Source organism: Dendrobium catenatum, unplaced genomic scaffold, assembly GCF_001605985.2.
Source record: "Dendrobium catenatum unplaced genomic scaffold, ASM160598v2 fragScaff_scaffold_932, whole genome shotgun sequence".
Classification (NCBI taxonomy): domain Eukaryota; kingdom Viridiplantae; phylum Streptophyta; class Magnoliopsida; order Asparagales; family Orchidaceae; genus Dendrobium; species Dendrobium catenatum.
In genome coordinates, this window is record NW_021319394.1 from 114,038 (window position 1) to 135,045 (window position 21,008).

At 32.8% G+C, this 21,008-nt stretch overlaps 2 protein-coding genes across 2 annotated transcripts; both read left to right on the top strand.

Annotated features, from left to right (window-relative positions):
- Window positions 1-1,592: 1,592 nt before the first annotated feature.
- On the top strand, window positions 1,593-11,922 carry LOC110103607 (GATA transcription factor 26). Its single transcript, XM_020832394.2, has 9 exons — window positions 1,593-1,938; window positions 2,061-2,124; window positions 3,857-4,195; window positions 8,228-8,645; window positions 8,807-8,879; window positions 9,147-9,250; window positions 9,330-9,516; window positions 9,803-9,923; window positions 11,633-11,922. Exons 2-9 carry the CDS (start codon window positions 2,085-2,087, stop codon window positions 11,920-11,922), a joined length of 1,572 nt encoding a protein of 523 aa, XP_020688053.2. The 5' UTR covers window positions 1,593-1,938; window positions 2,061-2,084.
- A 3,248-nt stretch (window positions 11,923-15,170) lies between these two features.
- LOC110103609 (pentatricopeptide repeat-containing protein At1g02150) lies at window positions 15,171-20,405 on the top strand. Its single transcript, XM_020832398.2, has 2 exons — window positions 15,171-15,684; window positions 19,089-20,405. Exons 1-2 carry the CDS (start codon window positions 15,292-15,294, stop codon window positions 20,223-20,225), a joined length of 1,530 nt encoding a protein of 509 aa, XP_020688057.1. The 5' UTR covers window positions 15,171-15,291; the 3' UTR covers window positions 20,226-20,405.
- Window positions 20,406-21,008: the final 603 nt, after the last annotated feature.

Consider the following 21,008-nt stretch of genomic DNA (forward strand, 5'->3'; position numbering starts at 1 on the left):
CAGGCGGCGACGTGACTCAGGTTGTCGAGCATTTAACGTGCGTAACATGGGTAGGCGACGCGACTCCGTCTCGAGCAAGCGACGTGACTATCTCAGGCAGGCGATATGCAGTCACGTGGGCAGTCAGGGCAAGCAACGCAGGGCATCCGGTCAAATGAAATTTTTGGGCCATTCCGGGTCATTCTCGTGTTTCCGGGTTAACCCGAACCCGAAATTTTCGAATCAGGTTTTCGGGTCGGGTCCAATATTGGCACCCCTACTTGACTCACTTACACCCATAAGAAGGTGGGACTTAGGGATCTTTAAATAAGAAATTTGGGAAGGAGGACTACGTTGGAATTGCTTGCTTTGTAAAATTAAAATTTTGTGCTTATTTGGGCGACAAATTTTTAAAGATGCTTTATATAAAAATTTAATTAGAATAGACCTATGTCCATTTTTTCTTCATTTTCTTAAAAATGTTTTTACTACATAGAACTAATCCACAATAACTTAGCTAGCTCTAGTTCAGGATTTTAAAAAAAAATAAGAGGTGCAAATGAGACGTCTCGAGCTCGGGTTATCTTTGGCACAAGCTTAACTAATTAATCAAGTTCAAGTTTAAGCTTGGGCTTAATTCTACGTGTTCGAGTCAAATCTCGAGTCGGCTCACTTACTATAAAAAGTAAAATTCATTCTTATTCAAACAGTCACTATAACAATATTATAAAAAAATAAGAAATTAAATGAGCAATAATAAGAAAACGCTTGAAATAGTAAAGCAAGATATAATTAAAAAAAAAATAAAAATTTTATATTAAAATCATTAAGTTCTAAGATATTTAAACTGTTTTTTATATTAATAAATTTCAACCAAGCCAGCTCACGAGCCAACGAGTTGGCTCGGCACTTACTCAGCCTGACCTGTACCTTATTAAGCTCAGCTCGTGAGACATTTATCAAATAAAAAAAAAATGAAAGTAATGTTGTCCCTTGCCCTAAGTTTTTTAGTACTCCAGCCTTCAAGCAATGTCTAGTGACACACCAAAAGCATACATTATTAATACCACAAACAATTAAAATAAAAAGTATACTATCCTCCTATGTAATAGGTCATATAGATATGATCAAAATTTTATTAGCTCACACATAATATAATAGGTGGGATAATTAGCACCAATATAATGTTGCCCAATGACCCCACTATGGGTCCCACTTAAAATATTTAAATAAAAAATAATTTATCAAATTCACACAGGCCAAATTCATTTTTAAAATTTTTTACACATTTGATGCCAATTAATTTGTGGATGAAAATTTAAAATTAATTTTAAAATTTTGAATGTAATTATGCTTATATTATTTTTTCACAAAAAGAATTAATTTATGTTATAATTTTAAATAAAGAAAAATTATGTTAGAATTTATTTAAAAGTTATAAAATAAAAAAGCATTAAATTTATTAATTTTCAAACAAATTTAATAGATTTAATGTAATTTTTATCAAGAATATTTTGATATAATTTTTAGTTTCATTTTAAATAAATAAAAAATTTAAAGAAAGGGGGAAGGCAAAAATTTGTGAAGTATCTTATTACAAATGGACCAGAACAAGAAGGAAGCCAGAAACCAAATATTAAAGAAATAAAAGAAGGCAGCCTCTCCTCAGTCCTCACCTCTTCACCTTCTCTACCTTTTTTCCTCCACCATTAATTTGATTCCGCAGTGGTCTTTTTCCTGTATTGGATTGTACTGATTCCCATCTAAAAAACCCATCTCAATATCTAATTTTTTTCCCTTTTAGAAGTTCTCCATTTTCTCTTCATCTTTCTCTTTTCTTCCCTCCTTTCCTATCTCCTTTTCGCTCTCTGGATTGGTTGAGCTTCAGCCCGAGCTTCTGGTTTTGCTTGCAGATAATTTATTCCCGGGTTTTTAGGCCGTCATGGTTTTTGTTTGAAGGTCTCTAATAATATTTTGTAGAAAATATACAATAAACTGCTTCAAAATTTTTCCTAATTTCGATAAAAAAATAGTACCTTTAAATTCTTTTAGTTTTTGAATTCTCTTGAAATCAATATAAGTGTGGTAGAGACAAATTTGGAGGCATGGGAAAGCATGGACCTTGCCGTCATTGTGGAGTTACAAGTGAGCAATCGTTCACGACTTCTTAAATTTTTTTTTTTTTAATTTCTCATGCCCACGGATCTTTGTTTTATTTATTGTTGTTAATCTCCTTGTTAGTTGATTTGTGCAATGAGTTTAGAACGTTTGGAATTGCTTCTTTCTTATAATAGCAAGAGATTTGTGTAATGAATTTTGGTTTGACTTTGTGAATATTCTTCTTCTTCTCCCTTGTTTTAATTTCAATCTTTGCATGTTTGTGGAATTGGGTTGGGAATTGAATAAATACATTTAGAGATTGGAAGGGGTTTGTGGAGAATTTTTTTCTATTGTTTTCATTTTGCTTCATGGCGAAGAATTCAGTTCAGGGTAAGAGTATGGAAAAGCTTGCTTGTTTGAACCTTGGAACTTGTATTTGTGATCACTGAACTGCCTCTTGAAACCTTTCAAAACCCTATGGAAGTTTGCAATCTACCTCTTCTTTAAATGTTTATTGTCAAGGTTGTTGATGGGAATCTAGGGAAAGTTTAATGACTTACCTAACAATATACAGGTTTGACCTGACTGAATGTGTTTTGAAACACAGATAACCACATTAGCTGTTGAACTAAAACTATTGTTTCTACTACTCTGATTACTTTTCCTCAAACCATAATCTTTATTAAGAATCATGTCTTTTAGTGGCCTATACACACTTATAGCAGGTTCTTGTGCAATTTCAGCACTGAATCTTCCTTTATGCCGAGCTTTAGGTGTTGTTTGTAAGGCTCCTTAAGTATGTTGAAGCACAATTTTAAAATATCGAAGTGCTTTTTGTTGTAATGGTTAGAATTGCATTTGGAACTCTATTTGGAACTCCAAAGTTAAGCTTGTTCATGATAGAACATTCCTAGGAGGGGTGAACCCTGACAAGTTGTGCTAAGGGGCAAATCCGTGAGGGCTATTAGGCCAAATCAGATAATATTTCGATGAACGAGAGTTTGAGTTGTGTGTGATGCTATTCTTTGGCTTTGTAAGAGTTACTTTGTTGCATGTTTGACACTTAAAGCTCTATAGTGTTACCATATCATTATTTCTGGTGAATTATTCAGCTTCTGAATTCCCAATGCTTGTTACTCATTGTTATGTTATTATTATAATCTCAATGCCTGAATTAGGCCAGGTCAACTGTCAATTTGTGTCTTCATCAGTGGAGCTGTTATGGTTGCTAACTTCATTCATTAGTGCCAGAATTGTTCATTTTTTAACGCTCCTTCGCTTTCATCAATCTCGTAAATTGAAATTTCATCTTTTGTAATTGTTTCCCTGGATTCATCAGTGCAATATGTTTTATGCTTATTTCATTCTACTATCTGAGTGAGAAACTAAGGCCTCGTTTGGTACAGTTTTTTAATTGCTTTCTAAAACAACTTTTTAGTACAAAAATTTCTTAAACTAAAATATTTTGCACTAAAAAGCTGTTACAAAAAGAAGTAAAAAAGTCGTCCCAAACGAAACCAAAGTTTATTTTCTTTTTTGATTTACAAATCACGTATACTATCTGATAAATTTTGGTTAGATGAACAAGCATGGAATTCTTCATTGTCAATTTTTTATCTTTCTTCTTGACATATTAATATTGAGAAGCAAGTTTTGTTCATTCTAGATTTCAGTATTTGATAGTGAAATACTATTCTGCATAGTGAAGATAGCATTTAGTATTGATGTTCCGATCACATTTTTCTTATCTGGCTTCTAAGTTTAAATGATGCAACAGATACTCCTCTTTGGCGTAATGGGCCACCAGAAAAGCCAGTTTTATGTAATGCTTGTGGTTCAAGATGGAGGACTAAGGGGACTTTGGTGAACTACACTCCTTTGCATGCCCGTGAGCCAATTAATTGGGAAGAGCCCAAATTTGCTAAAGTGAAAATTATATATAGCAAGCCTAAAGTGGAGAAATTGCAGAAAAGAAAGAAGATGATTGGTGTGGTGGAGAATAAGTATGAAATTTCATTATCTGAAACATTAGAAGAGGATGCTAGCTCTGGTCCAGCGATATCATATTCAGAAAGCTGTGCACATTTTGGCAACACTGACGCAAATGATTGGACAGGTTACATCCTACTTCTTGCATTTGGCATTTGGATAGTTGATGATGACATAATCAAGGTTGAACAATTCTTTCTTAATTTTCCTTTTAAAGATAATGTGTATGCTTGGAGTACATGAATTGCAAAAACTATAGAGAACATCCAGAGGTCAGACCAAAACTAATGACACTTGTCTTCCTGATTCCAATGAACTCATTTGATTACATATTTCAAGCACAAAATAATGTGTTAGTATCCGTTTTGCATAGTTCTTGATGCTGAAAATTTGAAGTGCATGAAAAGCACAAATAATGATTGATTGCATACGTTAAAGTTCAAAATGTTTAGTTTTCTTGATATATATATATATATATATATATATATATATATATATTATATTCAAAGGTATTTGATATATTTTCATTGTCAGGTCCCAAGTTCTGGATGAGAAACGTAGAGGGTTGCATTAGGTACTCAACAATCAACATAAAACTTGTCAAATAATCATGACATAAATTTTTTAATACATTATGTTAATGTTAGGACATTCCTTGGAAGCAACACATTATATAGCCTGAATACAATAAAAAAATGTGCGAGAACCGCTTCATGGATGCCTGGGTGCAGTGTTAAATAGGCAAGGTTTCCCGCATCATGGACGGATGTGGGCAAAAAAGCTAGTCCATGAATCTAAAATTTAGATATGATCTTGGAATGTAGGTTCTTTTATAGGCAAATTAATGAGATTAATTGATATTATGATTCATAGGAAGATAAATATTTTATGCATTCAGAAAACCAAATGGTTTGGAGAGAAGACTAAGGAGATTGATAGTTTAGGATTTAAGCTTTGATTTCTGATAGAAGTCGTACTACAAATGATGTATGTGTGATTATAAATAAGAGTTTAAAGGATAATATAAAAATTAATAGAATTGAAGATAAAATTATAACTTTGAAGATTATTGTTGATGTTAAGATTATTAATATTATAAGTGTCTCCTAAAGGAGGTTTGGATATGTGTTTAAAATTAAAATTTTGAAATAACTTAGAAAAATTAATTCAAAAGATACCTCTTGAAGAAAAAAATTTATTGGAGGTGATTTAAATGGATATGTTAGTAGATAAGTAGATGATTTTAAAAGTATTCATGTGCTATGTGTTTGCGTAGCGACTAATGAAGGTAGTAAGACTATATTAAATTTTATTATAACTTATGATTTTATAATTGCTAATACCTTATTTAAGAAAATAGATGATCATCTCATCACTTATAAGAATGGATATAGCAAAATACAGATTGATAATTTTCTTATAAAAAAATACATCGTTTAGATTGTAAAAATTGTAAAGTTATTATGAGTGAAAGTTTATGTATCCAATATCACTTATTAATTTTGAACTTTAAGATGAAGTGGCAGAATATGAAAAATATAATGAAATTTTGTTCCAATATTAGATGGGGGCATTTAAAGAACACTAACAAAAATATTTTTGAGAATAAGATTCGAGATCTTAAGATTTTGTCTGTGTATGAGGAAGCGAATGTTATGTGGGAAAAGTAGCTAGTAATATTAAAAATGTTGCAAAGGATGTGCTTGGAGTTTCAAAAGGAAAAACTCCTACTAATAAAAATTGTTGGTGGTGGAATCAAAATGTGCAAGAAAAAAAAAAAAAGCTTTGTTGTAATAATTGATTTAGATGTAAAAAATCTAAAAATTGGGAAAGACATAATGAGGCTCGTAAGGTGTTTAAAAAAACAATCTGCGATACAAAAATTTTAGTATTTAATGATTTATATAATAGATTAGATTCTAAAGAGGGTGAAATATATATGTATAAGTTAGCCAAACAAAGAGATTGGAGTAATAAGGATATAGTTCAGCTGAAGTGCATTAAGGATGCAAATCAAAAGTGTTTTTTTAGAAGAGAATATTCAACAAAGATGGATGAGATATTTTCTTAAGCTTTTTTATGAAGATTGTGATAATACATTTGACTTTAATGATCTTAGCATTCTAAATGAAAATAGAATTTTTATTTTTATCATTGTATTAGTAAATTTAAAGTTAAAAAGACTTTAAAGAAAATGAAGTGTGGAAAAACTATTGGACCTGATGACATTCCAATAGAGGTTTGAAAAATGCTTAGGAGATGAACAAATTTCTTAGCTTACTAAAATTTTTAATATTATTTTGAAGACTTAAAAGATGTCAGATGTGTGGAGAATCAGTGTGTTGATTCCTATTTTTAAGAATAAAGGTGATGCACAAGATTATGCGAATTATAGAGGATGAACCCTGGTGTATATTTTTTGCTGATGATATTCTTCTTGTTGATAAGATTAGAGAGGGAGTTGAAGGTAAACTCGAATTATGTAGGTCAACCTTAGAGTCTAAAGGTTTTCGTTTGAGTAGATCTAAAATCAAATACATGGAGTGTAATTTTAGTAGTAAAAGATCCAGTTGGGGGTTTGTGACTTTGAGCGATCAAGTTATTAATAAGTGTATTCATTTTAGATATCGTGGATCTATTGTTCAAAGTGATGGTGAAAAAGATGAGGATATTATTAGTAGAATTCAAGTTCGATGGTTGAAGTGGAGGAATGCTTCCGGTTTGTTGTGTGATAGAAAAGTACCACTGAAACTTAAGGGAAAATTTTATAAGATGGTGGCGAGACTTGCAATGCTTTATGGCGCAAAATGTTGGCCATTAATAAAGAAGCATAATATTAAGTTAAGCGTTGCTGAGATGAGGATGCTCAGGTAGATGAGTGGATTTACTCTTAGAGTCAGGATACGAAACGAGCATATCCATAAAAAGGTTGGAGTAGCTCCAGTGAGAGATAAGATTAGAGAGATTCGCCTTAGTTGGTTTGGTCATGTAAAACGACGGCCCTATGATGACCCTGTTCGGAGAGTAGATGTATTAGATTTGACCTATGTTAAGAAAGATAGATGCAGATCTAAAAAGACTTGGTTAGATAATATTAGAAATGACATTTCTTTATTAGATTTAAATGAGAATTTGACTCTTAGTAGGACACGATGGAGAAAAAGGATTCATGTAGCCGACCCCACGTAGTGGGATAAAGGCTTGATGTTGTTGTTGTTATTGTATTCAAAGGTATTTGATATTTGTTGTATGCTTTATTGGAACATGTCTAGCATCAATGTACTTTATTAAAGTTTTGTTGTACTTCAGTCCGCTAGTGGTAAACCTATCAGATACATTTACAACAATCTTTCTTTCTTTTTTTTCATATTCATTTTGATCTTGAAATTCTATCTACCTTGCAATGCTCTTTTATCTTTTGGTATCTCTCTCCTACTTGATATAATATTTATCCTATGCTATTCTTTTAGGTTCACTAGCATTTCCATCCATTGTTACTCTCAGTATCCAGGTATTTGATTTTATGTAAAGAATGTCATCTTTACTCCCACAACTTATCACCATAGCACTATTGCTCTCCTTCCAAGTATGAGTACGAAAGAGAGATATCCTTCTTTATCCAGTTGCCCAATTGAGATCAAATTCCCATTCAATATAGGAATGTGCCTCACAGTGTGAAGTTTTTACAGAATCATTCGTTATTTTAATTTGCACATCACCACCATTAGCACAAAAACTCATGTAATCTTATATAAAATACTTAAACATGAATTATATATATGGAGTGGGTTAAACAGTGCACCTAAGTCAACATAAATGGAGTAGGTTATCACTCATCTTGATTCTTCAGAAATCAAAATTTTGTTAACCATTAAAATTTTCATTGAAAAATATTGTAGATAATTTTGAATTCATCTGTGTATGCCCTGACTAAAAAAAATTTGGCTTCTCCACTACTTTTGCAACATAAATGAGATTTTGATGTGTCAAATACTGTCTTTTAGCGAAATATTGGGAGTTTCATCCATGATTCTAAGGCATAACAAAACCTATTATGCACAATTTTTTTTAATTGATTAGACCCTGAATTTTTATGCTGTTATGTCATCATTGTTGCAGTATTTTGCACATCTTACTTACATTTCATATACATTTTTAGGCTCAGCACAATCAAATGCATGGGACTCACTAGTTCCATCAAAGAAGAGAAGTGTTATCCGCCCTAAACATTCTTCTGTTGAAAAGCTTACCAAAGACCTATACTCCATTTGGCATGAACAACAATCATCAAACATATCTGGAACTTCAGATGATGATTTACTTTTTGAAGATGAAAATCCAATTGGTTCAGTTGAAATAGGGCATGGAGGTGTTCTGCTTAGACATCCATGGTCAAAAGCAGTAGAGGAGGAATCAGAAGCTAGTTCTCTTCCATTATATGATAAGTTAGTCTGTGATGCCTCAAGACCTTCATCCCTTCCTATAAATATTGAAACTAAAAGAACTAATTTCTCTAGCGCTTCCATGAACAAACTTAAGATTTCTACAGCACATTTGGCACAAGAAAATGCTACAAGGTGAATTCCATTTTATTTAACTTTTTATTCATATAAATCTATTTTATCACCTAGATTTGGCTGAGTTCTCACACTAGAAATCTATTAAATAACAGATATTACTTTTTATTCGGTTATAGGTGATAATAGTTAAGATTTGAAGTTCTAATCCATCTTTGCAGGGTCAGATTTTCTCCGGATATCTTGAATATGCTGCAATCCAGAGATTCACTTCTGTGGTCTGCAAAACTTGAAGTAAGATCAAAGTTTATCTTGTGGCTTAGTGCCTTTTAAATATCTGTATTGACTTCATGAAGTTGTTAACTAAGGTTTCGTTTGGGACAACTTTTTTACTGCTTCTTGAAGCAGCTTTTTAGTATAAAAATTAAAATTTTAAAATTTTTGTATCAGAAAGCTGCTTCAAGAAGTAGTAAAAAACCCGTCCGAAATGAAGCCTAAGCTTGTTTAGATGGTTTGTCCTTGTAAAGTCTTAACAATTCGATATAATTTCCATCTTATTAGGGTGTTGTTAGCTTCGAGGTTTTCATGAAACATTTGACAAATGATGAGCAGCAGTATTTGATGAAATATCTACCTTCTATTGATACTGCTGAACCTACTGATAGGTTAGACTTATATTCATTCTCTAATTAACTCTCTCATATACCTCCAAACTATATTGAAATGTTCATTACATATTTGCAGCCTTAAAATCATGTTCTCCAGTTACCAATTCTTGGAATCCTTTTCTCATTTCAAACAACTTCTGCAAGAGGGGCTTTTTGATCTCACCTTTTTACAAATGAGCGTTGAAGAATGTAGTACTTTGAAGAGGCTTGTGTTGCTCAATTTAACCCAATCTAGATGGGTGCAACTCTACAAGCAGCTAAAGGTATCAAAAATGAAAAAAAAGAGTATCTTATAGGAATGCATTTGCTCAAAACAAATAGATATTTAGTACAAACTACATGAATTTTATGACTAACCAAAAGATTGGTCCCTAGTGGTCTTGTATTCCTATTATAATGTTTTGTTTTTTAGAATAAATTGCCCATGAACATAATTGTTCTTGCAGAAAATCTTCAGCTATTTACTCATTTTCATGCAAATAAGAACATCAAATGAACATCTCAAATGAACAAATACATGCTAATCAACCTATGTTTCTTTTACAATAGGAGAAAAAACAGAAACAAGTTACTGGTGCAAAAATTGATGAAAGGGGAAAGGATTTTTATGATCATTCCAATGTGACACCTACTAAGAGGCGTTGTGAGAGCGAGAATCAGCATTTACTAGGTTGGTTTACTTCCAGTTCTGGCATGTCTAATGTTGCTGTGCTTTCTGCTTATATGCTACTATCCTGCCTTCAGTGGCAATCATCTATTGCCACTTTTCTTAACTTTATTTTCCCTGTTATTAGAAGTTCTAATCAATCTTTAATGGTGAAGCCATGTTTTACTTGAAGTGGCAAGATATTTAGTTGTTTTTGCAAAAATGAATAATATAGTGCTGTGCAAAGCAGTTCATGAGCCATGAAATGGACTAGTGCCAAATCATTAAGGCTTCCGTCTATTTTCATGCAATGCTTGCACTAAATTTCATAAATTGTATGGATGGGATGCTTATTTGACTGAAATTTAAAATATCTTTTAATTATCCCTGTTCAGTCATGTTTGGTTAATAATTTCAATCATCTGACTTAGGCTTCATTTGAGACGGTTTTCTTGATGCTTCTTAAAGCAGTTTTTTAGTAAAAAAATTTAAATTTTTGTACTAGAAAGCTGCTTTAAGAAGCTGCAAGAAAGCCATCCCAAACGAAGCCTTAATTATAACGGAGGATAAGACTATAATTTTCTATTAAAAATCTGCTTTAAGAAATTAAAAAAAATGTCCCAAACGAAGCTTATATATAGCAACTTCTCCCTAGTCTTCATATTGGCAGGAACTGAAGCAACTTGGTCATGATCTCTCTTTAAATGGAGAATTTTGGAATCAATAGCCGTTAGAATTGAACTATACAAATAAGTAGAAGAGTTATCAAATTGGCCAACCCAAATGATAAGCTATTTAAAGGCTCCCATGGCAAAAACGTTCCATATTATCAAAGGGCTGTTTGACTACAAGTAGGATTAGAATTTAGTAAATCTTGTAAATCCAAATTTAGTAAATCATGGTGTCTAAAATGTTTGGCATGATTTATATTAAATTTAGTTAAATTTTGATAAATTGTTAGACAAATATTTAAAAGATCAAGGATTCAAATGAAGAGAAAGAAAAACAAAAATGAGGAGAAATGGTGTAAAAATCTTAATTCCTGCTCTCTATGATTCACTAAGACGGTAGTAGGATTTATGTGACTTAAAAAAAAAAAAAAACTATTTGGTAGGATTTAGCCTAAATTATGAGAAAATCTTTCAACCAAACGTATCCTAAAGCTCAATAAACTAAGTCCATAAGCCACGAAATTGGTGTATGCAGACTCTTTGTGATGCAAATACAATAACAACAAAAACATCAAGCATTTGTCCCATTGCGTGGGGTTGGCTACATAAAACTTTTTTCGCCATTGTGTCTGTTAAAAATCAAATTATTGTTTAAATCTAATAAAGAAAGATCATTTCTAATTTTTTCTAACCAAGTTTTTTTATGTTTACCTCTACCTTTTTTAATATAAGTCAAATATAATACCTCAACTTTCTTAATTGGGTCATGGGAAGGCCTCCGTTTAATGTGACCAAAACATCTAAGGCTATTTTCTCTAATCTTTTCTTCCACTAGAGCTACTACAACCTTTTCACATATATGCAAATAAAGCTTCGTTTGGGACGGCTTTCTTACTACTTCTTAAAGCAGCTTTCTAGTATAAAAATTTAAATTTTTGTACTACAAAGCAGCTTTAAGAAGCAGTAAGAAAGCCGTCCCAAACGAAACCTAAGTAAATAAAATTCTTATTCTTCAGTTTCCTGACAGCTTAGGTGCTTTTTTCTATATGAAATGAATTTCAGAATCTAAGGTTACTACCATGAGGAGCCCTAAACAAGTACACAGATACATCAGCACCTCTCCTCCCTTCAGGAAATCAAGGAAGTCAAGAGAAGAACCAACACAAGCTATTTATGACGCTGAAGACATTGTTGATAATGAGGGAACTTGCTTCAGTCCGAGAAGCCTCTTCACATCACCGCCTTATAGAAGCTCCATGCTGCAATCAACAGATGAAAGTTCTGATCATGATTTGCTGATTAACGTGCATGTTGTTGTTGTTGTTGTTTACAGCGTCGAGGGATCAAAATGATTATTTAATATAGTTAGGAATTATTTTGATGATTCATAAAAAATTAAGGGACCATTTTAGTCATTTTCTCTTTAAAAAAAATACATTTTTATCCTTAGATTTTTTTGTCTGATGATATCCTAATACAATTTTCGCCTGAAATGTTTACTTTTTTCTATCCTCATACTGTTTGCTTAATATAATAGGCTTTCAGGACTGAAATTTTTCCAGATTTGCATAAACTGCAGTCCTGAAAACGTTCAACTGTTCTTAAGAAATGTTATGAAGATATATAGCTACAATAAAATTCTATAATAGTGGCAAAAAAAATTAATAATGAATTTTATCACAAAATTTACAAAGGTTATTATAAAATTCTACAGTAGTGATTAACATAAGAGTCTTAAATGAGGTTGATATTTAATGTTGAGAGATAAATTATTTATTATATAAACTCATATCATCCTCACCTAAAGATCATTATGCTAGTAATTTATGAAGCTCATAATAGTTTTTGTATGTGTGAGGATATTGAGAGAAATTCTAAATATTTTTCTTCTGGTTTATAATAAGTTATTGCCTCTCATGTCATCTGAGATAATTTAACTTTGATCTGAAAAGTTCATAGGATGCAAGATTTTCTGATTTTCTAAAATAAAAAGTCTCTCAATTATCATAATTTATGTTGATATAATATCAATTAGCAATATTAATCAGCATTCTTGTGTGTCGGAACCGTCACGATGATAGGGAGATGATGAGTTTAACGTCCTAGTTTTGTGCGAAGATTTAATACATATACAAATAAGGAAGAAGAGTGCAAGAGCCATAGGAGACACTATAATTTTTACGTGAATGATTTAAAAGGGGGAAAATCAAGAGGCCTTTTCCAATTAAAATAATTCCACTTCTGTTTATTTTTTGATACAAAGGATGCCCTTCATCGAGGGAAGGCGTTGACACAATGTGTAGCTAAACATCATGTAGAGCATATTATATGTTTAGAGTTTGAAGAATTAAATATCATGAGAATTGTTCTCAATATAACATTGGCTTGTTCATTTGACCGGTAGGATCATAGTGTCATACTCCATAATCTATATTGGAATAATTATATATGTCTTTTATTTTAACCATTTAACTAGAGCTTATTAATGAACAGTGGAAAGAAACATGATTACATTTTTATCTTTTCCAAAGCCTTTTATCATATGATACTTATCCTTTCCTAAAAATATATAAAACCACATAATGAGCACATAGCCTAGCAAGTAACTAAAATCTTACAACTGAAATCAATAAAAAATAAAATAGAAAAATATACTATAAATCATATAAAGAAATATATGCATCAATGTCTATACTAAGTATATGTATCAATTTATCCTTTTATAGTTCATCACATCTCAATCAATTACATCATTAATCGTATTATCAATAATAGTCAACAATACTAATGCAGTAACAATATCAATACCATAATTAATAATGATAAATAGTGTCACTGATAATAAACAGTATTACTATTAGTCACAATATCAATATAATATTCGTTGTAGTGTCGATATCAGTATTCAGATATTCAATGAGTGTATTTTAAGAGTATCTTGCTCTTGTACTTATAACTCCCAATCAATCGCCCCTTATAACTTTCAATCAATGTACTCCTTATAATTCACCTTGAATCACATGAATTAGTTGCCCCGACTCCTTATAACTCCCAATCAATCTCCAGCTCGTTACGACTCCTAATAAGTAAATCACGTGGATCAATATAGTATCATGTGGAGTTATCATATCATGATCTCATATCATTCAGTACTTCATTTAAAATGCAATTAAATCATATCAAATCGTTGAGAATGATCAAATATATAACATATCGTTAAATGGTGAAAGCTTACAAGATCAGGAGAATAAATTTTTGGCAAATTTAAGAGATAAAATCCATATAAATCAAAACCATTAAAAACATGAGTAAGAGATTACTCACTTACAATGAATAGAATAAAATCTGTAACAGGAATGACTGACAAATATGATCTAAAAACCTTTCTCTCTCCTCTTTCTTCTTCTCCCCTTTCATTTTCTTCATGGCCAAGTAATCTAAGTGAGGGAGTCAGTAGGGTGAGACAATTATATACATAAATGTTCATGTCCTAACACCATAGTGCTCATTAGATCAGCGTCAAAGCGCTCTACTTTAAAATTTCATATTTTTTACGAAAATTCATTTCATATATTGAAGTTATTACACGTAGTTCTGAGAGAGAGGCCAAAGGGACTACAGTCAACAGGTGATGGAGGTCAGTGGGATCGTAGTTGGCAGACGACATAGGTCAAAGGGATCGTAGTAAGGTGACAGAAGTTAGATGGATCATAGTCGGGTGATTGAGGTTGGAGGGACTGTAGTCGACAGACGATAGAGATTGGAGTGACCATAGTCAACAGGAGACTGTTGTCAAAAGAAATATAGTCGACAGGTGATAAAGGTTAGAGGGACCATTGTCGACCGACGACAGATATCAAAGGGACCATAGTCAGGAGATGGAGGTTGAAGGGACTGTGATCGACGGGCAAATTAGATCAGAAGGACCATAGTGGGGTGGAGGAAGTGTAGGGATCGTAGTTTGTCAAAAGATTGAGAGATTTGATTATCAATGAAGAGGTCATTAGTTCGAAGTTTGCGTATGTTATATGCGTTTGAGTTTATCTTAATTGACTAAAAAAATGATTTCATAACTCATTGAATGTTTCTCGGTGTAATGCACACTTTTTCATTCTTATAAGACAAAATATAAACACTGTTAGCAAAGCTACAGTTGTATTAATAACCTCCTTAAATTACTCGTGACTCTACTCAATTTGAGCTTATTTAAAACCTTTTAATTAACTAATTAAAAAAGTAAATATTTTATAAATCCTAGATTGATAAATGAATAAATTGATTAATGTATTGATCAGTTCATTCATCATAATAAATATCATTTAAAATTTATGAGCAAACCCATTTAAAACTCGATAGTTTTCCCATTTTAAACTAGATTATAAATTTATTAATATGTAATTAGTAGGAGCATTTTTCTTTTCTCTTTTAGGTTGTTTTGATCAAGAACATAATTAAGCTGTTAATTTATGCTAATTAAAACACATGCTTATTTATTAACTCTTTTAATTAAAAACTCATGGCTAAGCTTTGTAGAATATTATTAGTTTGCTCTATAAGATTTATCCAACAAGCTAACAAGCACTTTAACAGTATTGCTCACTAGACCAGTCGGCGGGCCTCACACAAAATCCATCTCGATCGGCAATTAACGTAGTCCGCATAAGCTATCTCACAGTCCGCCGCCGTCGCCCTGCTCCCGCCGCGAATTGAGCCTCTCCACAATGCGCCTTCACGCGGCCATCTCGCCCACCCCTTCGCCGCCGCACCTCATCTGCCTTTCAGCCCGTGGTTCTTCTTCGTGCTCTGGGATTCCTCTAGGGTTGCGTCTCGGCGCTCCGCATCTGATTGCGGGGAGGCGGCGTAGCAGTGAACTCGTCGCGATCCGATGCTCGATCTCGCAAGTCCACAGTTATGGAACAGTGGACTACGAGCAGAGGCCACCATTGAAGTGGAGCTCGCTGTACCGAAGAATCTCGATCACGGAGAACCCAAATGTCGATTCCGCTACTGTGCTTGAGCAATGGGAGGGTGCCGAGCGGAAGCTCTCGAAGTGGGATCTGTGCCGCGTCGTCAAGGAGCTGAGGAGGTTTGGTAGATTCAAGCGAGCCCTTGAGGCATGTTCATTGATGCTATCGTTCTCTTACCCGAATTATTTGTTTGAATTTCTTTTTCTTTTTATGTTCAGATTTATTAGTTTTTTTGGAGTTTGAAGGTATTTCTATGCTAATAATTGAGGAAAAAATTAGGATTTTTGGGTCAAACATAAATAATTTCAAGTAGTCTTGTACAGGGGATGGTAAGAAAGACAGAAATTGCAATTTTTGATGATTTTGTTACCAGATGAAGAGAAGAGAATTATTAAATTGTTAGGGCAAGAGATCAAATGACTAGATATTTTGATCGTGTTAGAGGAGTTAGAAGCAACAATACTTAGATCTTAGTTAAATATGAATAGATAAATAAACATTGAAATGTAAACTTATCTAGAATTTTAAGAAAAAATATTTTAAACACAATAATAAGTTATATTATATATTGATTTGAAAAAGTGAAATGGAGTAAACTCTACATGCATAAAGGTAATGTTTAAGATCTTGATGAAATATTTATTGAGATTTGAAGAGGTATAAAGAGATATTGTAGTCGTTTTGGTTGACTAATCTTTTTAATATAGTTTTGAAGATTGAGAGGATGCAAAATAATAGGAGAATGAGAATTTTAATCTCAAGATTTAGGAATAAAGGAGATGTTCGGTATTATGATAGTTATAGAATAATTAAACTTATGAGTCATATATGATATTATGGGAGAGAATAATGAAATATGGGCATTGAAAAATTACATTGACATTAGAGAATCATTTTGGTTTGATGCTAGGAAACCCATTATGTAAATGACTATATGTTGAAGGCAATTAATGAAAAAGTTATAAAATAGAGATGTTTTAAATGCTAGGAAGTTATAAAATATAGAATCATTTTAGTTTAATGCTAGGAAGCCCATTTGCATTTATTATCGAGATGTTTTAAATGATGACAAATGTTTTTAGTTGATGAAATTGTTCTAATGAATGACATCCTCTACTATAAGTAGAAAGTTATAAAATAGAAAAAAAATTGATTAAAAGATTAAGGGCTTGAGATCATCAAAACAAAAATTGAGTGCATGACATGTAATTTTAGTGGGTTTAATAATATCAATTAGCTGTCAATATTATTAGAAGCTCAATTGATATTTATGATATGTTTAAATATCTTTGATTTATCATTCAAATGAATAATGTTATATATGAGGATATCCATAACCACTTAGGTAAAAATGAGAAATTCCATCAAGAGTATCATGTGATTAGAGGATATCCATAGCTACTTAGGTTATGCTAATAAAGTACAATTAAACCCAATATGTTGTATTGATCTGAGTGTTGGATAGTAAGAAATCATTGATAATCAAGTTGAGTGTTACAAAAATATAATATTAAGATGAATGTCCAACAAAACTAAAAAGGATAATTTGTTGATTGATTACATTAGAGGTGCGGTCAGAGTAACATCTTTTAAATAAAAGATAAATAAAAATAAACAAGTGTTCTAGACATATTCAACAAAGAGTAGAAAAAAAAATGCATAAGTTAGATAGGTAAATTAGATTAGTGTCGACCAAAGGACTCTAGTTCAAGTGGTATGCTCCCTGGTTCCTAGTATAGAGTTTACGAGTTTTGGTCTATAGCTTGTGGTAGCATTTAAAACTTAATACTCATTAGCTATTTGTGTCAATTGCAGTATATGTCTTGCCTTGTGCCCTCCTGTGCAATACACCTTGTGCCTACTTATTTATATGGGGGATTTACATAAATAACATTCTAAACTATTTCATTTATATATTTAACACCTAAACTTTACTATTTACATTCATAACATTCAAACTTTAGAAAGAGCAAAAATAACATCCCATCATTTGTCCCGTCACCCTTCACACGTTGCTAGTCTCTCTTTCCTTTTTCACATGTCATTGGTGGAGTGAATCATCCATCTTAACTTTCTCTTCAATCCCTCAGTCCCTTGTCGGTCTCATCGCCCCTCACATGTCCTCAGCATCTTTGTTTCTGAATCCTCTATCGGAACTTTCTCGCTAGTATGCTAGTTACATCAGCATGGTCTTCCATCACGACTTTCTCATTTATTTGTTGTCGGCATGCCACCCATCCCATTTTTTCTCATCCAAGTAGGATTCCTTCATGACTTCCTCCTCTCTTTGAATTCCGACAATGTCTAGCAAGGGTTTCATCTGAGCAAGAAATTTGGAAGAAAAAAAAAAATAAAAGTCAAGCCTCTTATTTGAACAAAGCAATAGACTCTAGCGGGATACTTCAAGTCTTTATATCTAATCAATGGCTAAAGTTTTGGAAGGATGAAGAAAACTTAGCATCTATATAACTGAAATTTATTTAGGCTAAAGTTGTTATTACTTGCTCTAGAATGCTCTTATTTATAGAATATTGCACTAGGCAATACATATTAGGCACAACACAAATAAGGAAAATCCATAGTAATTAACGCAGTCCAAAGAAATTGCAAGGAGTCACAGTCCTGTTAGAGTAAGAATGAATCACAAATCTATTATTGACCTGATCTTGTCATATAAAAAAGAAGGATAAAAAACCACTGCAATCTTGTTCCCATGGGAATAAGAAGTCATGAACAAGGATCAACAAATTTGTTATATGCCGAATAAGAATCTAGATAAGGAGCTATATAGTTTCCACCCAGCTTGTAAAAATTTGGTCCATACAAATTATTTGTATATGCTATTCTTCTAACATATCTAAGCATAAAAATCTGGGTGTGTTAAACTTGTTCTTGTTACTCTGGTTCATAATTTTCCTGCATTTTCTTGTTACTCAGGTTCATGATTTTCCTGTATTTTCATTTTTCTTTTCTTTCATATGTAACTTGGACAGCCTGCAATGTGATAGGAAATAAACATCCACAAGCAGAAAAACTGCTGTTTACAGCAGGAAAACAGCAACAAAGCAGCGAAAAACTTGATAAAATTGATGAAATCAGAGAGAAAACACTTGGATTCCACCAGTAGAAAGAGAAAAACAGCACACGCGATACATGTTTCTTCAATTCGAGACGAAGAAACAACTCTCGAAATCTCTAGCCAAGATACTAGAGCACAAGCACCCAAAGAAGATCCCAAATTCAGATTTCAAATTCAAGATGAAAAACAAACCCTAACCAAAAAGACTAATTGAAGCAAAAGGATAAAAAATTAATCCCTAAACAACCCCTAATTTGAATTTTTCCCTCCAAAGAATTGATTAATTAGTGAGTGGGCCCCTCCCTGTTCTGCCCGACCCCCCCTGTTTGCCTCCGCCTACAGACGTGGACCGGTCCACTAGGGACCGTAACACAATGTTTCAGGGAAATCATTATCCTGTGTTGCTTGTTGTTTTGCTGACAAGATTGAAACAAATCATTTTCTATACTGTTTTTTTGATGTGGTGCTTCAGGTTTATGATTGGATGGCATCCCATGGAGACCGTTTTATACTTAACTCTAGCGACAATGCAATCCAATTGGATCTCATTGCAAAAGTGCGTGGCATTTCACATGCTGAAGGATACTTCTCCATTCTTCCTTGTATTTTCAAAGACAGGCGTACATATGGGGCTCTTCTAAATGCCTATGGCAAAGCAAAGATGAGAGACAAAGCTGAGGCAACTCTGGAGACAATGAAAGGCAAAGGATATACAGACGATGCACTTCCTTTCAATGTGATGATGACTCTTTATATGAATATCGCAGAGCATCGCAAAGTATATGCTATAATTAATGAAATGAAGGCGAAAAATGTGTCCTTCGACTTGTACTCCTACAACATCTTGATTACTAACTGTGCTACTATGGGAGATGTCGAGGAGATGGAGAGAGTGGTTCAAGAGATGATTGTCGATGCTCGTGTCAACGCGAACTGGACCACTTACACCACACTCGCTACCATGTACATCAGGCTCGGCGAATTCGACAAGGCGGAAAATTGCTTGAAGGAAGTTGAGCTTAGAATGACAGGTAGGGACAGAGCATCATTTAACTATCTCCTTGGGCTTTACAGCTCCATAGCCAAAAGGGATGAAGTCTATCGCGTTTGGAAACGCTACAAGTCAGCTTTTGGTGGTGGTATTTTGAATTCTGGATACCAATCAATGCTATCTTCGTTGGTTAAGCTGGGAGATATTGAAGGAACTGAGAAAATCTATGAAGAATGGTTGTCTAGTACTTCCAGATTGGACCCCAGGATTTGCAACGTTGTTATGAGAAGTTATGTGAGGAAAGGAGGTGTTGGTAATGCTAAGAGAATTCTTGACAGATTTGTGGAGAAAGGAGGGGTGCCAAAGCCCTTATCGTGGGAAATATTGGCAGAAGGTTATCTTAAGGAAAAAATGGTGTCAGAGGTTTTGTGGTGTATGGAAGGTGCGGCAGCTTATAAAGGTCTGGGGAAATGGAAGCCAAAGCAAGCTGCGGTGGCTGAGACTTTTGCACTTTGCAGGGAAGAGGATAGTGAGGAGAGCGTAAAATTGTTGATGGATGTGTTGAGAAGAACGGGTTGCCTTGAAAAGGAGGCATATAAATTACTGGTTGAGACATAATAAGGATCTGTGTACAGAAGAAGATGATGGTGAAGCTGTATTGTTTGTTGCTGTCATGTCCTCAGAGGTAAAATTTTCACTAGTTGTTTGTGTAAATTGAGTTCTTTAATGCCCCATAGTTATGTTATTTAGCAAAATTATCTTTAATCAACTAAAGGCTAAAACCAAGGAGTTCTTAAAGGATATTCATGTTGTGATCATAGAAACTAGTTCATTAATTAGGCTCTTACAAAGATGATTCTATCTTGGACTACGCATACCAAGTAAAAACTAGAAACCTTGTGAGGTGTAGCGAATGAAGTCAAGCCTTCCTAACTAAAATATACTTAAAACTAGAGAAGCATCAGGAGTTTTGAGTTAATTCAAATCTGTTCAAAGAGATGCAATCCCTAAACTTCATAATGCACGGTATTGACTGATGGAAGTCGAGTTTTATTAAATTACAAGGTTGTGAAAGTCATATCATATTTTAAATTTAAAAAAATGAGAAATTCAAGATTCAAAAGTTTAGTCAAATCAAATAACATAATAAATAAAATAATGATATAATAATAATAATAATAATATAAATTTGCTGTTAAAATAAATATAATAAATATATATTTGTAAATTTTAAATAAATTATTATTAATTTATATCATGTATTTAGATAAATTTTAAAATAATAAAATATAGTTAGTATTTATTCATTTATTTAAATAGAATACCATTTTAATTGAACGAGACAATTCTTAAATATTCTCCTCTTTTGACTTTTGATATGATAGTCTCCACAAGGAGCTC

Coding starts and splice junctions, on each gene's coding strand:
- LOC110103607 (XM_020832394.2), top strand. CDS start 2,085: ATGGGAAAGCATGGACCTTGCCGTCATTGTGGAGTTACAA. Junction 9,517..9,802: donor AACTCTACAAGCAGCTAAAG/GTATCAAAAATG, acceptor CTTTTACAATAG/GAGAAAAAACAGAAACAAGT. Junction 9,924..11,632: donor CGAGAATCAGCATTTACTAG/GTTGGTTTACTT, acceptor AATGAATTTCAG/AATCTAAGGTTACTACCATG.
- LOC110103609 (XM_020832398.2), top strand. CDS start 15,292: ATGCGCCTTCACGCGGCCATCTCGCCCACCCCTTCGCCGCCGCACCTC. Junction 15,685..19,088: donor GATTCAAGCGAGCCCTTGAG/GCATGTTCATTG, acceptor GTGGTGCTTCAG/GTTTATGATTGGATGGCATC.